At 38.8% G+C, this 20578-nt stretch overlaps 1 protein-coding gene across 1 annotated transcript in view; it reads left to right on the forward strand.

The window, feature by feature from the left end:
* The window catches only part of LOC309847500 (solute carrier family 5 member 4), a gene marked incomplete at both ends in the record, with an annotated part of 70869 nt that extends 60742 nt beyond the window's left edge, over positions 1 to 10127 (forward strand). The window contains one exon of the mRNA XM_082697888.1: positions 9913 to 10127. Coding sequence (XP_082554014.1) covers positions 9913 to 10127 — 215 coding nt within the window. The remainder of the gene's footprint in view (positions 1 to 9912) is intronic.
* Between the last annotated feature and the right edge of the window lie 10451 nt (positions 10128 to 20578).

Here is a 20578-nt window from a genome sequence, read left to right on the forward strand (position 1 = left end):
GCTCTTAAGAATATTTTCACCTCTCCTCTCTAAGAGAAAAAAGTTATCCTTTGAAACTAGGTTCTAATCTCATTTCCTTCAAGGAAACTTCAACAAACATCCCTGTGGATCTTTGTTTACCTGTTTGTGTTTGTTTTCATTTTGTTTTTTTGAAAGTCTGCTTTGGTTTTTTACTTTGATTGTGTGGTTAGAATGACAACCATCGTATTAATCTGGTACTGGAAGTGATGTGCCTTTGTTGTAAAGTGAATTTGTTTCTTTTTATTATTATTGTTATGTTCAATTAGCTGAGATATGTTCTAGAAAATCCTGTTTTGTTTCAATAAGAAACAAATCAGAGTGGAAGATATTCCTGGCATTTTTAAAACCATTGACAAAGTTTACACTTCAGGAAATGTTGTCTTGAACTATACGTAATTGTTTCATTTGGCTTGGTGTAGATTCCTCAAATCTAGGGGAGGATAAATGTCTTCTACTCCTTTTAGATTTTTATATTAGTGTTCCTGAGTTATACTGTCTTGCATAGTTTTCCTTTTTTTTTTTTTTAACTTTTTATTTTTTATAAACATATATTTTTATCCCCAGGGGTACAGGTCTGTGAATCACCAGGTTTACACACTTCACAGCACTCACCAAAGCACATACCCTCCCCAATGTCCATAATCCCACCCCCTTCTCCCAAACCCCCTCCCCCCAGCAACCCTCAGTTTGTTTTGTGAGATTAAGAGCCACTTATGGTTTGTCTCCCTCCCAATCCCATCTTGTTTCATTTATTCTTCTCCTACCCACTTAAGCCTCCATGTTGCATCACCACTTCCTCATATCAGGGAGATCATATGATAGTTGTCTTTCTCTGCTTGACTTATTTCGCTAAGCATGATACGCTCTAGTTCCATCCATGTTGTCGCAATTGGCAAGATTTCATTTCTTTTGATGGCTGCATAGTATTCCATTGTGTATATATACCACATCTTCTTGATCCATTCATCTGTTGATGGACATCTAGGTTCTTTCCATAGTTTGGCTATTGTGGACATTGCTCCTATAAACATTCGGGTGCATGTGCCCCTTTGGATCACTACGTTTGTATCTTTAGGGTAAATACCCAATAGTGCAATTGCTGGGTCATAGGGCAGTTCTATTTTCAACATTCTGAGGAACCTCCATGCTGTTTTCCAGAGTGGCTGCACCAGCTTGCATTCCCACCAACAGTGTAGGAGGGTTCCCCTTTTCCACATCCTCGCCAGCATCTCTCATTTCCTGACTTGTTGATTTTAGCCATTCTGACTGGTGTGAGGTGATTTCTCATTGTGGTTTTGATTTGTATTTCCCTGATGCCGAGTGATATGGAGCACTTTTTCATGTGTCTGTTGGCCATCTGGATGTCTTCTTTGCAGAAATGTCTGTTCATGTCCTCTGCCCATTTCTTGATTGGATTATTTGTTCTTTGGGTGTTGAGTTTGCTAAGTTCTTTATATATTCTGGACACTAGTCCTTTATCTGATATGTCGTTTGAAAATATCTTCTCCCATTCTGTCAGTTGTCTTTTGATTTTGTTAACTGTTTCCTTTGCGGTGCAAAAGCTTTTGATCTTGATGAAATCCCAATAGTTCATTTTTGCCCTTGCTTCCCTTGCCTTTTGCGTTGTTCCTAGGAAGATGTTGCTGCGGCAGAGGTCGAAGAGGTTGCTGCCTGTGTTCTCAAGGATTTTGATGGATTCCTTTCGCACATTGAGGTCCTTCATCCATTTTGAGTCTATTTTTGTGTGTGGTGTAAGGAAATGGTCCAATTTCATTTTTCTGCATGTGGCTGTCCAATTTTCCCAGCACCATTTATTGAAGAGGCTGTCTTTTTTCCATTGGACACTCTTTCCTGCTTTGTCGAAGATGAGTTGATTATAGATTTGAGGGTCTATTTCTGGGCTCTCTATTCTGTTCCATTGATCTATGTGTCTGTTTTTGTGCCAGTACCATGCTGTCTTGATGATGACAGCTTTGTAATAGAGCTTGAAGTCCGGAATTGTGATGCCACCAACGTTGGCTTTCTTTTTCAATATCCCTTTGGCTATTCGAGGTCTTTTCTGGTTCCATATAAATTTTAGCATTATTTGTTCCATTTCTTTGAAAAAGATGGATGGTACTTTGATAGGAATTGCATTAAATGTGTAGATTGCTTTAGGTAGGATAGATGTTTTCACAATATTTATTCTTCCAATCCAGGAGCATGGAACATTTTTCCATTTCTTTGTGTCTTCCTCAATTTCTTTCATGAGTACTTTATAGTTTTCTGAGTATAGATTCTGTGTCTCTTTGGTTAGGTTTATTCCTAGGTATCTTATGGTTTTGGATGCAATTGTAAATGGGATTGACTCCTTAATATCTCTTTCTTCTGTCTTGCTGTTGGTGTAGAGAAATGCAACTGATTTCTGTGCATTGATTTTATATCCTGACACTTTACTGAATTCCTGTATAAGTTCTAGCAGTTTTGGAGTGGAGTCTTTTGGGTTTTCCACATATAGTATCATATCATCTGCGAAGAGTGATAATTTGACTTCTTCTTTGCCGGTTTGGATGCCTTTAATTTCCTTTTGTTGTCTGATTGCTGAGGCTAGGACCTCTAGTACTATGTTGAATAGCAGTGGTGATAATGGACATCCCTGCCGTGTTCCTGACCTTAGTGGAAAAGCTTTCAGTTTTTCTCCATTGAGAATGATATTTGCCGTGGGTTTTTCATAGATGGCTTTGATGATATTGAGGTATGTGCCCTCTATCCCTACACTTTGAAGAGTTTTGATCAGGAAGGGATGCTGTACTTTGTCAAATGCTTTTTCAGCATCTATTGAAAGTATCATATGGTTCTTGTTCTTTCTTTTATTGATGTGTTGTATCACATTGACTGATTTGCAGATGTTGAACCAACCTTGCAGCCCTGGAATAAATCCCACTTGGTCGTGGTGAATAATCTTTTTAATGTACTGTTGAATCCTATTGGCTAGTATTTTGTTGAGTATTTTCGCATCTGTGTGTATCAAGGATATCGGTCTATAGCTCTCTTTTTTGGTGGGATCCTTGTCTGGTTTTGGGATCAAGGTGATGCTGGCCTCATAAAATGAGTTTGGAAGTTTTCCTTCCATTTCTATTTTTTGGAACAGTTTCAGGAGAATAGGAATTAGTTCTTCTTTAAATGTTTGGTAGAATTCCCCCAGGAAGCCATCTGGCCCTGGACTTTTGTTTGTTTGGAGATTTTTAATGACTGTTTCAATCTCCTTACTGGTTATGGGTCTGTTCAGGCTTTCTATTTCTTCCTGGTTCAGCTGTGGTAGTTTATATGTTTCTAGGAATGCATCCATTTCTTCCAGATTGTCAAATTTATTGCCGTAGAGTTGCTCATAGTATGTTCTTATAATAGTTTGTATTTCTTTGGTGTTAGTTGTGATCTCTCCTCTTTCATTCATGATTTTATTTATTTGGGTCCTTTCTCTTTTCTTTTTGATAAGTCGGGCCAGGGGTTTATCAATTTTATTAATTCTTTCAAAGAACCAGCTCCTACTTTCGTTGATTTGTTCTATTGTTTTTTGGGTTTCTATTTCATTGATTTCTGCTCTGATCTTTATGATTTCTCTTCTCCTGCTGGGCTTAGGGTTTCTTTCTTGTTCTTTCTCCAGCTCCTTTAGGTGTAGGGTTAGGTTGTGTACCTGAGACCTTTCTTGTTTCTTGAGAAAGGCTTCTACCGCTATATATTTTCCTCTCAGGACTGCCTTTATTGTGTCCCACAGATTTTGAACTGTTGTATTTTCATTATCATTTGTTTCCATGATTTTTTTCAATTCTTCTTTAATTTCCCGGTTGACCCATTCATTCTTTAGAAGGATGCTGTTTAGTCTCCATGTATTTGGGTTCTTTCCAAACTTCCTTTTGTGGTTGAGTTCTAGCTTTAGTGCATTGTGGTCTGAAAATATGCAGGGAATGATCCCAATCTTTTGATACTGGTTGAGTCCTGATTTAGGACCAAGGATGTGATCTATTCTGCAGAATGTTCCATGTGCACTAGAGAAGAATGTGTATTCTGTTGCTTTGGGATGAAATGTTCTGAATATCTCTGTGATGTCCATCTGGTCCAGTGTGTCATTTAAGGCCTTTATTTCCTTGCTGATCTTTTGCTTAGATGACCTGTCCATTTCAGTGAGGGGAGTGTTAAAGTCCCCTACTATTATTGTATTGTTGTTGATGTGTTTCTTTGATTTTGTTATTAATTGGTTTATATAGTTGGCTGCTCCCACGTTGGGGGCATAGATATTTAAAATTGTTAAATCTTCTTGTTGGACAGACCCTTTGAGTATGATATAGTGTCCTTCCTCATCTCTTATTATAGTCTTTGGCTTAAAATCTAATTGATCTGATATAAGGATTGCCACTCCTGCTTTCTTCTGATGTCCATTAGCATGGTAAATTCTTTTCCACCCCCTCACTTTAAATCTGAAGGTCTTCGGGCTTAAAATGAGTTTCTTGGAGGCAACATATAGATGGGTTTTGTTTTTTATCCATTCTGATACCCTGTGTCTTTTGACAGGGGCATTTAGCCCATTCACATTCAGGGTAACTATTGAGAGATATGAATTTAGTGCCATTGTATTGCCTGTAAGGTGACTGTTATTGTATATGGTCTCTGTTCCTTTCTGATCTACCACTTGTAGGCTCTCTCTTTGCTTAGAGGACCCCTTTCAATATTTCCTGTAGAGCTGGTTTGGTATTTGCAAATTCTTTCAGTTGTTGTTTGTCCTGGAAGCTTTTAATCTCTCCTTCTATTTTCAATGATAGCCTAGCTGGATATAGTATTCTGGGCTGCATGTTTTTCTCGTTTAGTGCTCTAAAAATATCATGCCAGCTCTTTCTGGCCTGCCAGGTCTCTGTGGATAAGTCAGCTGCCAATCTAATATTTTTACCATTGTATGTTACAGACTTCTTTTCCCAGGCTGCTTTCAGGATTTTCTCTTTGTCACTGAGACTTGTAAATTTTACTATTAGGTGACGGGGTGTGGGCCTATTATTATTGATTTTGAGGGGCGTTCTCTGAACCTCCTGAATTTTGATGATCGTTCCCTTTGCCATATTGGGGAAATTCTCCCCAATAATTCTCTCCAGTATACCTTCTGCTCCCCTCTCTCTTTCTTCTTCTTCTGGAATCCCAATTATTCTAATGTTGTTTCGTCTTATGGTGTCACTTAATTCTCGAATTCTCCCCTCGTGGTCCAGTAGCTGTTTGTCCCTCTTTTGCTCAGCTTCTTTATTCTCTGTCATTTGGTCTTATATATCACTAATTCTTTCTTCTGCCTCATTTATCCTAGCAGTTAGAGCCTCCATTTTTTATTGCACCTCATTAATAGCTTTTTTGATTTCAACTTGGTTAGATTTTAGTTCTTTTATTTCTCCAGAAAGGGCTTTTATATCTCTCGAGAGGGTTTCTCTAATATCTTCCATGCCTTTTTCGAGCCCGGCTAGAACCTTGAGAATTGTCATTCTGAACTCTAGATCTGACAAATTACCGAAGTCTGTATTGATTAGGTCCCTAGCCTTCGGTACTGCCTCTTGTTCTTTTTTTTGTGTTGAATTTTTACGTCTTGTCATTTTGGCCAGATAAGAGTAAATGAAGGGGCAAGTAAAATACTAAAAGGGTGGCAACAACCCCAGGAAAATATGCTTTAACCAAATTAGAAGAGATCCAAAATCGTGAGTGGGGAGAAAGGAGATAAAAAGAGGTTCAAAAAGAAAGAAAGAAAAAAAAAAGAAAAGAAAAAAAAATTTTTTTTAAAGAAAACACCTGAGAAAAATGTAAAAAAGAAAAAATATATATATTAGATAAACTAGTAAAAAATCGTTAAAAAAGAAAAAGGTAACAGTTAAAAAAAAAAAATTTTTTACCCGAAGGCGAGAAGAAAAGAAAAAAAAAAAATGAAAAAGAAAAAATTAAATTAACTGCAAGACTAAAAAAAATCACAGGAATAAGCCATGAGTTCCGTGGTTGGCTTTCTCCTCCTCTGGAATTCTGCTGCTCTCCTTGGTATTGAAACCGCACTCCTTGGTAGGTGAACTTGGTCTTGGCTGGATTTCTTGTTGATCTTCTGGGGGAGGGGCCTGTTGTAGTGATTCTCAAGTGTCTTTGCCCCAGGCGGAATTACACCTCCCTTACCCGGGGCCGGGGTGAGTAATCCACTCGGGTTTGCTTTCAGGAGCTTTTGTTCCCTGAGCGCTTTCCGTAGAGTTCCGGAGGACGGGAACACAAATGGCGGCCTCCTGGTCGCCAGCCCGGAGTAGCCGAGAGCCCAGGGCCCCACTCCTCAGTGCGCCCTCAGAGAACAGCGCCCAGTTACTCCCGTCTGCCTGACCTCCGGCCGCGCTCCGAGCTCACCGAGCCTGCGATCGGTTCAAGGTAACACCGAGCTGTGAGCTTACTGTCGGCTCTGTTTCTGTAGCCGGCTTTCCCGTTCCAATACCCGCAAGCTCTGCGACACTCAGACACCCCCGATCCTTCTGTGACCCTGCGGGACCTGAGGCCACGCTGACCCCGCGTGGGCTTCGCCCCGGTTTAGCCTCTGGAGCGATGTCCCTCAGCGGAACAGACTTTTAAAAGTCCTGATTTTGTGCGCGGTTGCTCCGCCGCTTGCCGGGAGCCGGCCCCTCCCCCTGGGGTCTATCTTCCCGTCGCTTTGGATTCACTTCTCCACCAGTGTTACCTTTCAGAAAGTGGTTGTTTTTCTGTTTCCAGAATTTCTGTTCTTCTTCTCTTCGATCTGCCAATGGATTTTCAGGTGTTTGCAATCTTTAGATAAGCTATCTAGCTGATCTCCGGCTAGCTGAAGCAGTCTCAGCTTGCTACTTCTCCGCCATCTTGACTCCTCCCCCATAGTTTTCCTTTTTTATACTTTGTTTGATTATATTAAAATCATAGTGTTCTAAAGAATGAATAGAAATATTTCAATAAGATTGAAATGATTTCTGCATTGAAACTTTGGTATTTTGCTAATTATACCATTAGGCATTAGGCCTAGTGAATGTGTGTGTGTGTGTAAGAGAGAAAAAGAGAGGCTATAGAGGTATTTAGATGTTTCATTTCTTGGTTAATCAGTTTGGGAAAATTATATGTTCTAGGATTGCGTCAGTTTAGTACACATTTTAAATATATTGACATAAAGCTATTTATACTATTTATTGGCTTTTCCATCTCTATTACCTCTGTAGCTATGCCTTCCTTTTGACTCAATATAATTTTTTGTGATTTCTCTTTTTTCTTGATAAATCTTAATAAAGGATTGACTATTTTACTTTTCTTTTACTTTTTTTATTATATTATGTTAGTCACCATGTATACACCATACTTCATTACATTTCTTTAAAAAAATTATTTATTTAAGAGAGAGTGTGTGAGGAGGGGGTGGGGCAAAGGAAGAAGGAGACAAGCAGACTCCCAGCTGAGCAGGGAGACCTATGTAGGGCTTGATCTCATGACCCTGAGATCATGACTTGATCCACAATCAAGAGCTGGACTCTTAACTGACCGAGCCACTCAATTCCCCCTATTTTACTTTTCTTAAAAAACTAATTTAGGGTTTTGTTATTATTCTCTATTGTTATCCTTCTTTTCTATTTTATTACCTTCTTTTCTCTTTTGCATACCCTTCCATTTACATTATTTGGATTTGTTCTGTTGTTATTTTTTCTAATTTATTTTTTAAGACTGTATTTATTTATTTGAGAGAGAGAAAAAGAGCATCTGAGAGAGAGAGTACGAGGGGGGAATGGGGCAGAGGGAGAAGGAGAAGCAGATTTCCTGCTGAGAGAGCCTGAAGGTGATGCAAGGCTTGATCCCAAGACCCTGATATTATGACCTGAATGGAAGGTAGATACTTAACAAACTGAGTACCCAGGTGTCCCTATTTTTTCTAATTTAAATTTAATATTATTTCATTAATTTTCAGGCTCCCTTCTTTTATAATGTAAGTAAGTAAAGCTAGGCATTTTCCTCAAAGTAATGCTTTGCTACATTTCACAGCTTTTAATTTGTAGAATTTTCTTTACCATTTGTTTACAAGAATAGTCTTACCTTCATTATGGTTTTTCAAAGACATTTGAATTTAGAATTATGTTCTAAATTTTTTTTTATGTTCTAAATTTTCTAATGCAAGAACAAATAACCTTGTACTTAGAGCTTTTTGTATTTTTACCAGTTTACCTTTGGGATAGATTTTGAGAAGTTGAAGTTTTGGGTCAAAGGGTTAATAACTAAGCAATTTTGCTGTACACTACCAAATTCCCATCCATAAGAGTTGAGTCATGGTTTCCTAGCACCAATGTGTGGGAGTACCTGCTTCCAAACAAACTAATAAAGTATATTGTGAAATTTTAAAATTTTTGTCACTGACAGATTAGTAGTGGTATCTCAGTATCATTTTATTTCAAAGTTCTATTTTTTTGTTGTTTCACATTTTTATTTAAATCCTAGTTAGTCGGGGTGGCTGGGTGGTACAGTCAGTTAATTGTTCAACTCTTGATTTTGACTCAGGTCATGATCTCAGTGTTATGAGATTGAGCCCGCTGTGGAGCTCTGTGCTCAGTGCAGCATCTGCTTAAAATTCTCTCTCTCTCCCTCTGCCCTTCCCACTTGCACTTTCTCTCTTTTTAAAATAATTAAATAAAATCTTTTTAAAAAATTAATAAATTCTAGGGTACTTGGGTGGCTCAGTCAGTAAAGCGTCTGCCTTTGGCTTAGGTGATGATCTCAGGGTCTTAGGGTAGAGCCCCACATCAGGCTCTTTGCTCAATGGGAAGTCTGCTTCTCCCCCTCCCTCTGCCTGCTGCTCTTCCTGCTTATGTTCTCTTTCTCTCTGTCAAATTCATAAATAAGATCTTTAATAATAAATAAATTTATTTAGTGTATATATTACTAATAAATAATAATTGTTTATTTAAGAGTGTGATTTATTTATTTATTTGTTTGTTTATTTATCTGTTTGTTTAAGAGAGAGTGCGTTTATTTAAGAGAGAGTATGTTTATTATATAAATTAAAAACCTAAATTTATTAGTTTAAAAATTAATAAATTATAGTTAGTCAACATATAGTATAATACTGATTTCTGGTGTAGAATTTAGTGACTCATCACTTACATATAACACTCAGTGCTCAACATAACAAGTGCCCTCCTTAATACTCATCACCCATTCAGGCCATCCCCCACCCACCACCCCTCCAACAACCTTCAGTTTGTTCTCTATGGTTGAGCCTCTTATAGTTTTCTTCCTTCTCTTTTTTTTCCTTTCCCCCATGTTCATCTGTCTTGTTTCTTAAATTCCACATCTGAGTGAAATCATGTCATATTTCTATTTCTCTGACTGACTTATTTCACTTAGCATAATACACTGTAGCTCCACCCAAGTCATTGCAAATGGCAAGATTTCATTCTTTTTGATGGTTGAGTAATATTGCATTTTATATATATCTCTATAGATAGATAAATGATAGATAAATAGATATAGTCACATCTTTATCCTTTCAAATTTCTCTTTTTTGAGTGAATTTAATAACTATTTATCTATGTATGCATATGTGTCTACATGGAGTTAATGGAAGTCTTCTTTATTTTTAAAGTCCATTGTACATTAAGAATATTAAACCCTTCGTGGTATAAGATGCAAATGTTTTTCTCCAGTTTGTCACTTGTTTTGACTTTATTGAACTTTATGCAATGCAAGTTTTCTCTTTTTATATAATCAAGTTATCTATGTTTTTCTCAAGGATTCTTCTAACACTTAAAAGTGGCTGTAATCATTCATTACAGTCGTCTGTACTACATTTACAGAGGTTTTATTTCCCATGTTCTGTGATCATTTGTTTGTCCTTTTTTTGTTTGTTTGTTTCAGATAATCCTGAGGAACCCCGGGGATGCCTCAGGAAAGCTTTTGACTTATTCTGTGGTTTGCAGAAGACAGGCCACAAACTGAGCAAAGAGGAGGAAGAAGCCCAGAAAAAGAAGCTGAGAGACACATCTGAGAAGCCTTTATGGAGAACTATAGTGAATGTCAATGCCATTCTCCTCCTGGCAGTGGCTGTCTTTGTCCATGGCTATTTTGCCTGAACTCTGAGCCACTAAATATTTATTAAGCAAAGGATAATTTTATTGATTTTTTTTTCACTTTTTGAGTTTGCTATGTTTAAAAAGGGAGGTAATTTCAAAAGGGAGAAAGAAATTGGTAATTTTATCATATGAGATGACTACAGACCTGATTTTTAGCTTTTGTTATTTCTTTGTGTCAATAAAGAAACAGTCAACTTAGAAAGCCAGGGAGCTGACTCTATATGTGTGTGTAAACTAGGAGGATTTGGTCTAAAAAAAATTTTTATAGTTCACCTAGTAGATTACCCTACCTTATTCTTGCTTTCTGTTTCCAGAGATTATCACTTAGAAGGAATGCCTCTTCCAATTCGGCCTCATGTAGTGACCTCCTCATCTATAAAACAGTGACCTCCCAACCTCACTTTATTGACCTCAAGGAAAATAGAAATATTTCCTAATGGTTGAGGGGAGGCGAGCCACAAATGTCTGTTGTAAATATTTTTGTCAATTTCCTGGAAATCATTAACTTATGTCTAAAAGCCATCGTCCAATAAATGCTAGCATATTAAGTCGTTGATCTGATAAACTACTTTATAAAATTAATTCACATATCATAGAATGCATCTATTTAAAGTTTACAATTCAGTGGGACTCCAGGGTGCCTAAGTTGGTCAAGCGTTTGACTCTTGGCTTCAGCTCAGGCCATGCTTTCAGGGTTGTGGGGTCCAACTCCAACCTTATGCATAGAGTCCGCTTCTCTCCTTTCCACCCTCCCTCTCTCTCTGCCTCTCCCCAACTTGCATCCTCTCTCTCTGTCTCTAAAATAAGTAAATAAGGGGAACCTGAATGGCTTAGTTGGTTAAATGTTGGACTCTTTGTTTCAGCTCAGACCATGATCTCAGGGTCATGAGACCAAATTCCAAACTGGGCGTTGAGCTCAGCTCAGAGTCTGCTGGAGAGTCTCTGCCTCTCCCTTTCTCTCTGTTCCTTCCCCCACTCTCTCACTCTCTCTCAAAAAAATAAATAAATTATTTTACCTTCTTCAATTATTTTTTATTTAATTTCTTTTCAGTGTAACAGATATCATTGTTTATGCACCACACCCAGTGCTCCATGCCATACATGCTCTCCATAATACTCACCACCAGGCTCCCCCAACCTCCCATTGCACCCCCCTTCAAAACCCTCAGGTTGTTTTTCAGAATCCATAGTCTCATGTGATTCATCTCCTCCTCCAATTTCCCTCAACTCCCTTCTCCTTTCCATCTCCCCATGTCCTCTGTATTATTTCTTATGCTCCACAAATAAGTGAAACCATATGATAATTGACTCACTCTGCTTGACTTATTTCACTCAGCATAATCTCTTCCAGTCCCATCCATGTTGATACAAAATCTGGGTATTCATCATTTCTGATGGAGGCATAATACTCCATAGTGCATATGGACCACATCTTCCTTATCCATTCGTTGGTTGAAGGGCATCTTGGTTCTTTCCACAGTTTGGAGACCATGGCTACTGCTGCTATGAACATTGGGGTACAGATTGCCCTTCTTATCACTACCTCTGTATCTTTGGGGTAAATACCCAGGAGTGCAATTGCAGGGTCATAGGGAAGTTCTATTTTTAGTTTCTTAAGGAATCTCCAACTGTTCTCCAAAGTGCCTGCACCAACTTGCATTCCCACCAACAGTGTAGGAGGGTTCCCCTTTCTTCACATCCTCTCCAACACACGTTGTTTCCTGTCTTCCTGATTTTAGCCATTCTAACTGGTTACAAGTGGTATCTCAATGTGGTTTTTCTTTGTTATTTTTTTAATTTTTTATTTTTTATAAACATATATTTTTATCCCCAGGGGTACAAGTCTGTGAATCGCCAGGTTCACACACTTCACAGCACTCACCAAAGCACATACCCTCCCCAATGTCTATAACCCCACACCCCAATTCCCAAACCCCCTCCCCCCAGCAACCCTCAGTTTGTTTTGTGAGATTAAGAGTCACTTATGGTTTGTCTCCCTCCCAATCCCATCTTGTTTCATTTATTCTTCTCGTACCCACTTAGGCACCCATGTTGCATCACCACTTCCTCATATCAGGGAGATCATATGATAGTTGTCTTTCTCCACTTGACTTATTTCGCTAAGCATGATACGCTCTAGTTCCATCCACGTTGTGGCAAATGGCAAGATTTCATTTCTTTTGATGGCTGCATAGTATTCCATTGTGTATATATACCACATCTTCTTGATCCATTCATCTGTTGATGGACATCTAGGTTCTTTCCATAGTTTGGCTATTGTGGACATTGCTCCTATAAACATTCAAGTGCACGTGCCCCTTTGGATCACTACGTTTGTATCTTTAGGGTAAATACCCAATAGTGCAATTGCTGGGTCATAGGGCACTTATATTTTCAACATTTTGAGGAACCTCCATGCTGTTTTCCAGTGTGGTTGCACCAGCTTGCATTCCCACCAACAGTGTAGGAGGGTTCCCCTTTCTCCGCATCCTCGCCAGCATCTGTCATTGCCTGACTTGTTGATTTTAGCCATTCTGACTGGTGTGAGGTGATTTCTCATTGTGGTTTTGATTTGTATTTCCCTGATGCTGAGTGATGTGGAGCACTTTTTCATGTGTCTGTTGGCCATCTGGATGTCTTCTTTGCAGAAATGTCTGTTCATGTCCTCTGCCCATTTCTTGATTGGATTATTTGTTCTTTGGGTGTTGAGTTTGCTAAGTTCTTTACAGATTTTGGACACTAGTCCTTTATCTGATATGTCGTTTGCAAATATCTCCTCCCATTCTGTCAGTTGTCTTTTGATTTTGTTCACTGTTTCCTTTGCTGTGAAAAAGCTTTTGATCTTGATGAAATCCCAATAGTTCATTTTTGCCCTTGCTTTCTTGCCTTTGGCGATGTTCCTTGGAAGATGTTGCTGCGGCTGAGGTTGAAGAGGTTGCTGCCTGTGTTCTCCTCAAGGATTTTGATTGATTCCTTTCTCACATTGCGGTCCTTCATCCATTTTGAGTCTATTTTCGTGTGTGGTGTAAGGAAATGGTCCAATTTCATTTTTCTGCATGTGGCTGTCCAATTTTCCCAGCACCATTTATTGAAGAGGCTGTCTTTTTTCCATTGGACATTCTTTCCTGCTTTGTCGAAGATGAGTTGACCATAGATTTGAGGGTCTATTTCTGGGCTCTCTATTCTGTTCCATTGATCTATGTGTCTGTTTTTGTGCCAGTACCATGCTGTCTTGATGATGACAGCTTTGTAATAGAGCTTGAAGTCCGGAATTGTGATGCCACCAACGTTGGCTTTCTTTTTCAATATCCCTTTGGCTATTCGAGGTCTTTTCTGGTTCCATATAAATTTTAGCATTATTTGTTCCATTTCTTTGAAAAAGATGGATGGTACTTTGATAGGAATTGCATTAAATGTGTAGATTGCTTTAGGTAGCATAGACATTTTCACAATATTTATTCTTCCAATCCAGGAGCATGGACATTTTCCCATTTCTTTGTGTCTTCCTCAATTTCTTTCATGAGTACTTTACAGGTTTTTGAGTATAGATTCTGTGCCTCTTTGGTTAGGTTTATTCCTAGGTATCTTATGGTTTGGGGTGCAATTGCAAATGGGATTGACTCCTTAATTTCTCTTTCTTCTGTCTTGCTGTTGGTGTAGAGAAATGCAACTGATTTCTGTGCATTGATTTTATATCCTGACACTTTACTGAATTCCTGTATAAGTTCTAGCAGTTTTGGGTTTTCCACATATAGTATCATATCATCTGCAAAGAGTGATAATTTGACTTCTTTGCCGATTTGGATGCCTTTAATTTCCTTTTGTTGTCTGATTGCTGAGGCGAGGGCTTCTAGTACTATGTAGAATAGCAGTGGTGATAATGGACATCCCTGCTGTGTTCCTGACCTTAGCGGAAAAGCTTTCAGTTTTTCTCCATTGAGAATGATATTTGCGGTGGGTTTTTCAGAGATGGCTTTAACAATATTGAGGTATGTGCCCTCTATCCCTACACATTGAAGAGTTTTGATCAGGAAGGGATGCTGTACTTTGTCAAATGCTTTTTCAGCATCTATTGAGAGTATCATATGGTTCTTGTTCTTTCTTTTATTGATGTATTGTATCACATTGACTGATATGCGGATGTCGAACCAACCTTGCAGCCCTGGAATAAATCGCACTTGGTGGTGGTAAATAATCCTTTAGATGTACTGTTGAATCCTATTGGCTAGTATTTTGGCGAGATGTTTCGCATCTGTGTTCATCAAGGATATTGGTCTATAGCTCTCTTTATTGATGGGATCCTTGTCTGGTTTGGGGATCAAGGTGATGCTGGCCTTATAAAATGAGTTTGGAAATTTTCATTCCATTTCTATTTTTTGGAACAGTTTCAGGAGAATAGGAATTAGTTCTTCTTTAAATGTTTGGTAGAATTCCCCCAGGAAGCCATCTGGCCCTGGGCTTTTGTTTGTTTGGAGATTTTTAATGACTGTTTCAATCTCTTTACTGGTTATGGGTCTGTTCACGCTTTCTATTTCTTCCTGCTTCAGTTGTTGTAGTTTGTATATGTTTCTAGGAATGCATCCATTTCTTCCAGATTGTCAAATTTGTTGGCATAGATTTTCTCATAGTATGTTCTTATAATAGTTTGTATTTCTTTGGTGTTAGTTGTGATCTCTCCTCTTTCATTCATGATTTTATTTATTTGGGTCCTTTCTCTTTTCTTTTTGATAAGTCTGGACAGGGGCTTAGCAATTTTAATAATTCTTTCAAAGAACCAGCTCCTAGTTTCGTTGATTTGCTCTATTGTTTTTTGTTTTTTTGTTTTTTTTTTTATTTCTATTTCATTGATTTCTGCTCTGATCTTTATGATTTCTCTTCTCCTGCTGGGCTTAGGGTTTCTTTCTTGTTCTTTCTCCAGCTCCTTTAGGTGTAGGGTTAGGTTGTGTACCTGAGACCTTTCTTGTTTCTTGAGAAAGGCTTCTACCGCTATATATTTTCCTCTCAGGACTGCCTTTGTTGTGTCCCACAGATTTTGAACCGTTGTATTTTCATTATCATTTGTTTCCATGATTTTTTTCAATTCTTCTTAAATTTCCTGGTTGACCCATTCATTCTTTAGAAAGATGCTGTTTAGACTCCATGTATTTGGGTTCTTTCCAAAATTCCTCTTGTGGTTGAGTTCTAGCTTTAGAGCATTGTGGTCTGAAAATATGCAGGGAATGATCCCAATCTTTTGATACAGGCTGAGTCCTGATTTAGGACCGAGGATGTGATCTATTCTGCAGAATGTTCCATGTGCACTAGAGAAGAATGTGTATTCTGTTGCTTTGGGATGAAATGTTCTGAATATATTTGTGATGTCCATCTGGTCCAGTGTGTCATTTAAGGCCTTTATTTCCTTGCTGATCTTTTGCTTGGATGATCTGTCCATTTCAGTGAGGGGAGTGTTAAAGTCCCCTACTATTATTGTATTATTGTTGATGTGTTTCTTTGACTTTGTTATTAATTGGTTTATATAGTTGGCTGCTCCCACGTTGGGGGCATAGATATTTAAAATTGTTAGATCTTCTTGTTGGACAGACCCTTTGAGTATGATTTAGTGTCCTTCCTCATCTCTTATTATAATCTTTGGCTTAAAATCTAATTGATCTGATATAAGGATTGCCACTCCTGCTTTCTTCTGATGTCCATTAGCATGGTAAATTCTTTTCCACCCCCTCACTTTAAATCTGAAGGTCTTCGGGCTTAAAATGAGTTTCTTGGAGGCAACATATAGATGGGTTTTGTTTTTTTTATCCATTCTGATACCCTGTGTCTTTTGATTGGGGCATTTAGCCCATTAACATTCAGGGTAACTATTGAGAGATATGAATTTAGTGCCATTGTATTGCTTGTAAGGTGATTGTCACTGTATATTGTCTCTGTTCCTTACTGATCTATCACTTGTAGGCTCTCTCTTTGCTTAGAGGACCCCTTTCAATATTTCCTGTAGAGCTGGTTTGGTGTTTGCAAATTCTTTCAGTTTTTGTTTGTCCTGGAAGCTTTTAATCTCTCCTTCTATTTTTCAATGATAGCCTAGCTGGATATAGTATTCTTGGCTGCATGTTTTTCTCATTTAGTGCTCTGAAAATATCATGCCAGCTCTTTCTGGCCTGCCAGGTCTCTGTGGATAAGTCAGCTGCCAATCTAATATTTTTACCATTGTTTGTTACAGACTTCTTTTCCCGGGCTGCTTTCAGAATTTTCCCTTTGTCACTGAAACTTGTAAATTTTACTATAAGGTGATGGGGTGTGAGCCTATTCTTATTGATTTTGAGAGCCTTCTCTGAACTTCCTGAATTTTGATGCTCATTCCCTTTGCCATATTGGGGAAATTCTCCCCAATAATTCTCTCCAGTATACCTTCTGCTCCCCTCTCTCTTTCTTCTTCTTCTGGAATCCCAATTATTCTAATGTTGTTTCGTCTTATGGTGTCACTTAATTCTCGAATTCTCCCCTCATGGTCCAGTAGCTGTTTGTCCCTCTTTTGCACAGCTTCATTATTCTCTGTCATTTACACTTCTATATCACTAATTCTTTCTTCTGCCTCATTTATCCTAGCAGTGAGAGCCTCCATTTTTGATTGCACCTCATTAATAGCTTTTTTGATTTCAACTTGGTTAGATTTTAGTTCTTTTATTTCTCCAGAAAGGGCTTTTATATCTCCGGAGAGGGTTTCTCTAATATCTTCCATGCCTTTTTTGAGCCCGGCTAGAACCTTGAGAATTGTCATGATGAACTCTAGATCTGACATATTACCAATGTCTGTATTGATTAGGTCCCTAGCCTTCGGTACTGCCTCTTGTTCTTTTTTTTGTGGTGAATTTTTCCGCCTTGTCATTTTGTCCAGATAAGAGTATATAAAGGAGCAAGTAAAATACTAAAAGGGTGGCAACAACCCCAGGAAAATATGCTTGACCAAATCAGAAGAGATCCCAAATCGTGAGGGGTGAGAAAGGGGATAAAAAGAGGTTCAAAAAGAAAGAAAGAAAAAAAAAAAAGAAAGGAAAAGACGTTAAAAAAAGAAAACGAATAAAGAAAAATATAAAAAAGAAAAAATATATATATTAGATAAACTAGGTAAAAAACATTAAAAATGAAAAGGGTAAAAGTTAAAAAAAAATAGCAGAAGAAGAGAAAAAAAATAAAAAGAAAAAAATTAAATTAACTGCAAGGCTGAAAAAATCACAGGGAGAAAGCCATGAGCTCCGTGCTTTGCTTTCTTCTCCTCTGGAATTCTGCTGTTCTCCTTGGTATTGAAACCGCACTACTTGGTAGGTGAATTTGGTCTTGGCTGGGTTTCTTGTTGATCTTCTGGGAGAGAGGCCTGGTGTAGTGATTCTCAAGTGTCTTTGCCCCAGGCGGAATTGCACCGCCCTTACCAGGGGCTGAGTAATCCGCTCAGGTTTGCTTTCAGGAGCTTTTGTTCCCTGAGTGCTTTCCGTAGAGTCCCGGAGGACGGGAATACAAATGGCGGCCTCCTGGTCTCAGGCCCGGAGGAGCTGAGAGCCCAGGGCCCCACTCTTCAGTGTGCCCTCAGAGAACAGCGTCCAGTTACTCCCGTCTGCCTGACCTCCGGCCGCGCTCCGAGCTCACCAAGCCTGTGACCAGTTCAAGGTAAGCCCGAGCTGTGATCTTACTGTCAGCTCTGTCTCTATAGCCGGTTTTCCCATTCCAATACCTGCAAGCTCTGCGACACTCAGACACCCCCGATCCTTCTGTGACCCTGCGGGACCTGAGGCCATGTTGTCCCCGCGTGGGCTTTGCCCCGGTTTAGCCTCTGGAGTGATGTCCCTCAGCGGAACTGACTTTTAAAAGTCCTGATTTTGTGCTCCGTTGCTCCTCCGCTTGCCAGGAGCCGGCCCCTCCCCCTGGGGTCTATCTTCCCGTCGCTTTGGATTCACTTCTCCACCAGTGTTACCTTTCAGAAAGTGGTTGTTTTTCTTTTTCCAGAATTGCTGTTCTTCTTCTCTTCTATCAGTTGATGGATTTGCAGGTGTTTGCAATCCTTAGATAAGCTATCTAGCTGATCTCCTGCTAGCTGAAGTAGTCTCAGCCTGCTACTTCTCCGCCTCTTGACTCCTCCCTCTCAATATGGTTTTGATTTGAATCTCCCTGAGGGCTAGTGATGATGAACATTTTTTCATGTGTCTGATAGCCATTTGTATGTCTTCATTGGGGAAGTGTCTGTTCATGTCTTCTGACCATTTTTTGACATGATTATCTGTGTGTGTTGAGTTTGAGAAGTTCTTTATAGATCCTGGATATCAGCCTTTTGTCTGTATTGTCATTTGCAAATATCTTCTCCCATTCTGTGGGTTGCCTCTTTGTTTTGTGGACTCTTTCCTTTGCTGTGCAGAAGCTTTTGATCTAATGAAGTCCCAAAAGTTCATTTTTGCTTTTGTTTCCTTTGCCTTTGGAGACATATCTTGAAAGAAGGTGCTGTGGCTGATATCGAAGAGGTTACTGCCTAAGTTCTCCTCTAGGATTTTGATGGATTCCTGTCCCATATTGAGGTCTTTTATCCATTTCGAGTTTATCTTTGTGTATGGTGTAAGAGAATGGTCGAGTTTCATTCTTCTACATATAGCTGTCCAATTTTTCCAGCACCATTTTTTGAAGAGACTGTCTTTTTTCCACTGTGTATTTTTTTTCCTGCTTTGTCGAAGATTATTTGACCATAGAGTTGCAGGTCCATATCTGGGCTCTCTACTCTGTTCCACTGGTCTATGTGTCTGTTTTTATGCCAGTACCATGCTTTCGTGGTGATCACAACTTTGTAATTAAGCTTGAAATCAGGTAAAGTGATGCCCCCAGTTTTGTTTTTTCTTTTTCAACATTTCCTTAGCAGTTTAGGGTCTCTTCTGATTCCATACAATTTTAGGAATATTTGCTCCAGCTCTTTGAAAAATACTGGTGGAATTTTGATCAGAATGGCATTAAAAGTATAGATTGCTCTAGGCAGTATAGACATTTTAACAATGTTTATTCTTCTAATGCATGAGCATGGAATGGTCTTCCATCTTTTTGTGTCTTATTTGATTTCTTTCATGAGTGTTCTAGTAGTTCCTCAAGTACAGATCCTTTACCTCTTTGGTTAGGTTTATTCCGAGGTATCTTATGGTTCTTGGTGCTGTAAATGGAATCGATTCTCTAATTTCCCTTTCTGTGTTTTCATTGTTAGTGTCTAAGAAAGTAACTGATTTCTGTACATTGACTTTGTATCCTACCACATTACTGAATTGTTGTATGAGTTCTAGTCATTTGGGGGTGGAGTCTTTTGGGTTTTCCATATAATGTATGGAAATGTACAGTTTTCATAATGTACAATTTATGAAAAAGAAATGTACAGTTTTCATAATGTACAATTTATGAAAAAGAAAAACAACCACTTTCTGAAAGGTAACACTGGTGGAGAAGTGAATCCAAAGCGACGGGAAGATAGACCCCAGGGGGAGGGGCCGGCTCCTGGCAAGCGGAGGAGCAACGGAGCACAAAATCAGGACTTTTAAAAGTCAGTTCCGCTGATCTTCATGTGTGAAGAGAGAGAGTTTGACTTCTTCATTGCCACTTTGGATACCTTTTATTTCTCTTTGTTGTCTGATTGCTGTTGCTAGGACTTCTAATACTATGTTGAACAAGAATGCTGAGAGTGGGCATCCTAGTCGTGTTCCTGATCTCAATGGGAAGGCTGCAAGCTTTTTCCCATTGAGGATGATATTTGCTGTGGGTTTTTCATAGGTAGATTTTGTGAAGTTCAGGAATTTTCCCTCTATTCCTATACTTTGAAGCATTTTAATCTGGAATTGATGCTGGATTTTGTCAAATACTTTTTCTGCATCAATTGAGAAGATCATGTGGTTCTTCTCTCTTCTCTTATTGATTTGTTCTATCACATTGATTGATTTGCGAATGTTGAACCATCCTTACAACCCAGGGATGAATCCCATCTGGTCATGGTGGATAATCTTTTTAATGTGCTGTTGGATCCTATTTGCTAGGATCTTGTTGAGAATCATAGCATCCATATTAATCAGGGATATTTATCTGGAATTTGCCTTTTTGGTGGGGTCTTTGCCTGGTTTGGGGATAAGGGTAAAGCTGGCTTCCTAAAGAGAGTCTGGAAGTTTTCCTTCTTCTTCAATTTTTGAAACAGCTTCAAGAGAGCAGGTGTTATTTCTTCTTTGAAAGTTTGGTAGAATTCCCCAGGGAATCCATCAGGTCCTGGGCTCTTGTTTTTTGGGAGGTTTTTGATCACTGCTTCAATCTTGTTACTAGATATTGGTCTGTTCAGGTTGTCAATTTCTTCCTGGTTCAATTTTGGAAGTTTATAATTTTCCAGGAATGCATCCATTTCATCTACATTGCTTAACCAATTGACATATAACTGTTGATATGACTTCTAATAATTG

The sequence above is a fragment of the Mustela nivalis genome (genome assembly GCF_964662115.1).
Source record: "Mustela nivalis genome assembly, chromosome: 14".
NCBI classification, from domain to species: Eukaryota; Metazoa; Chordata; class Mammalia; order Carnivora; family Mustelidae; genus Mustela; species Mustela nivalis.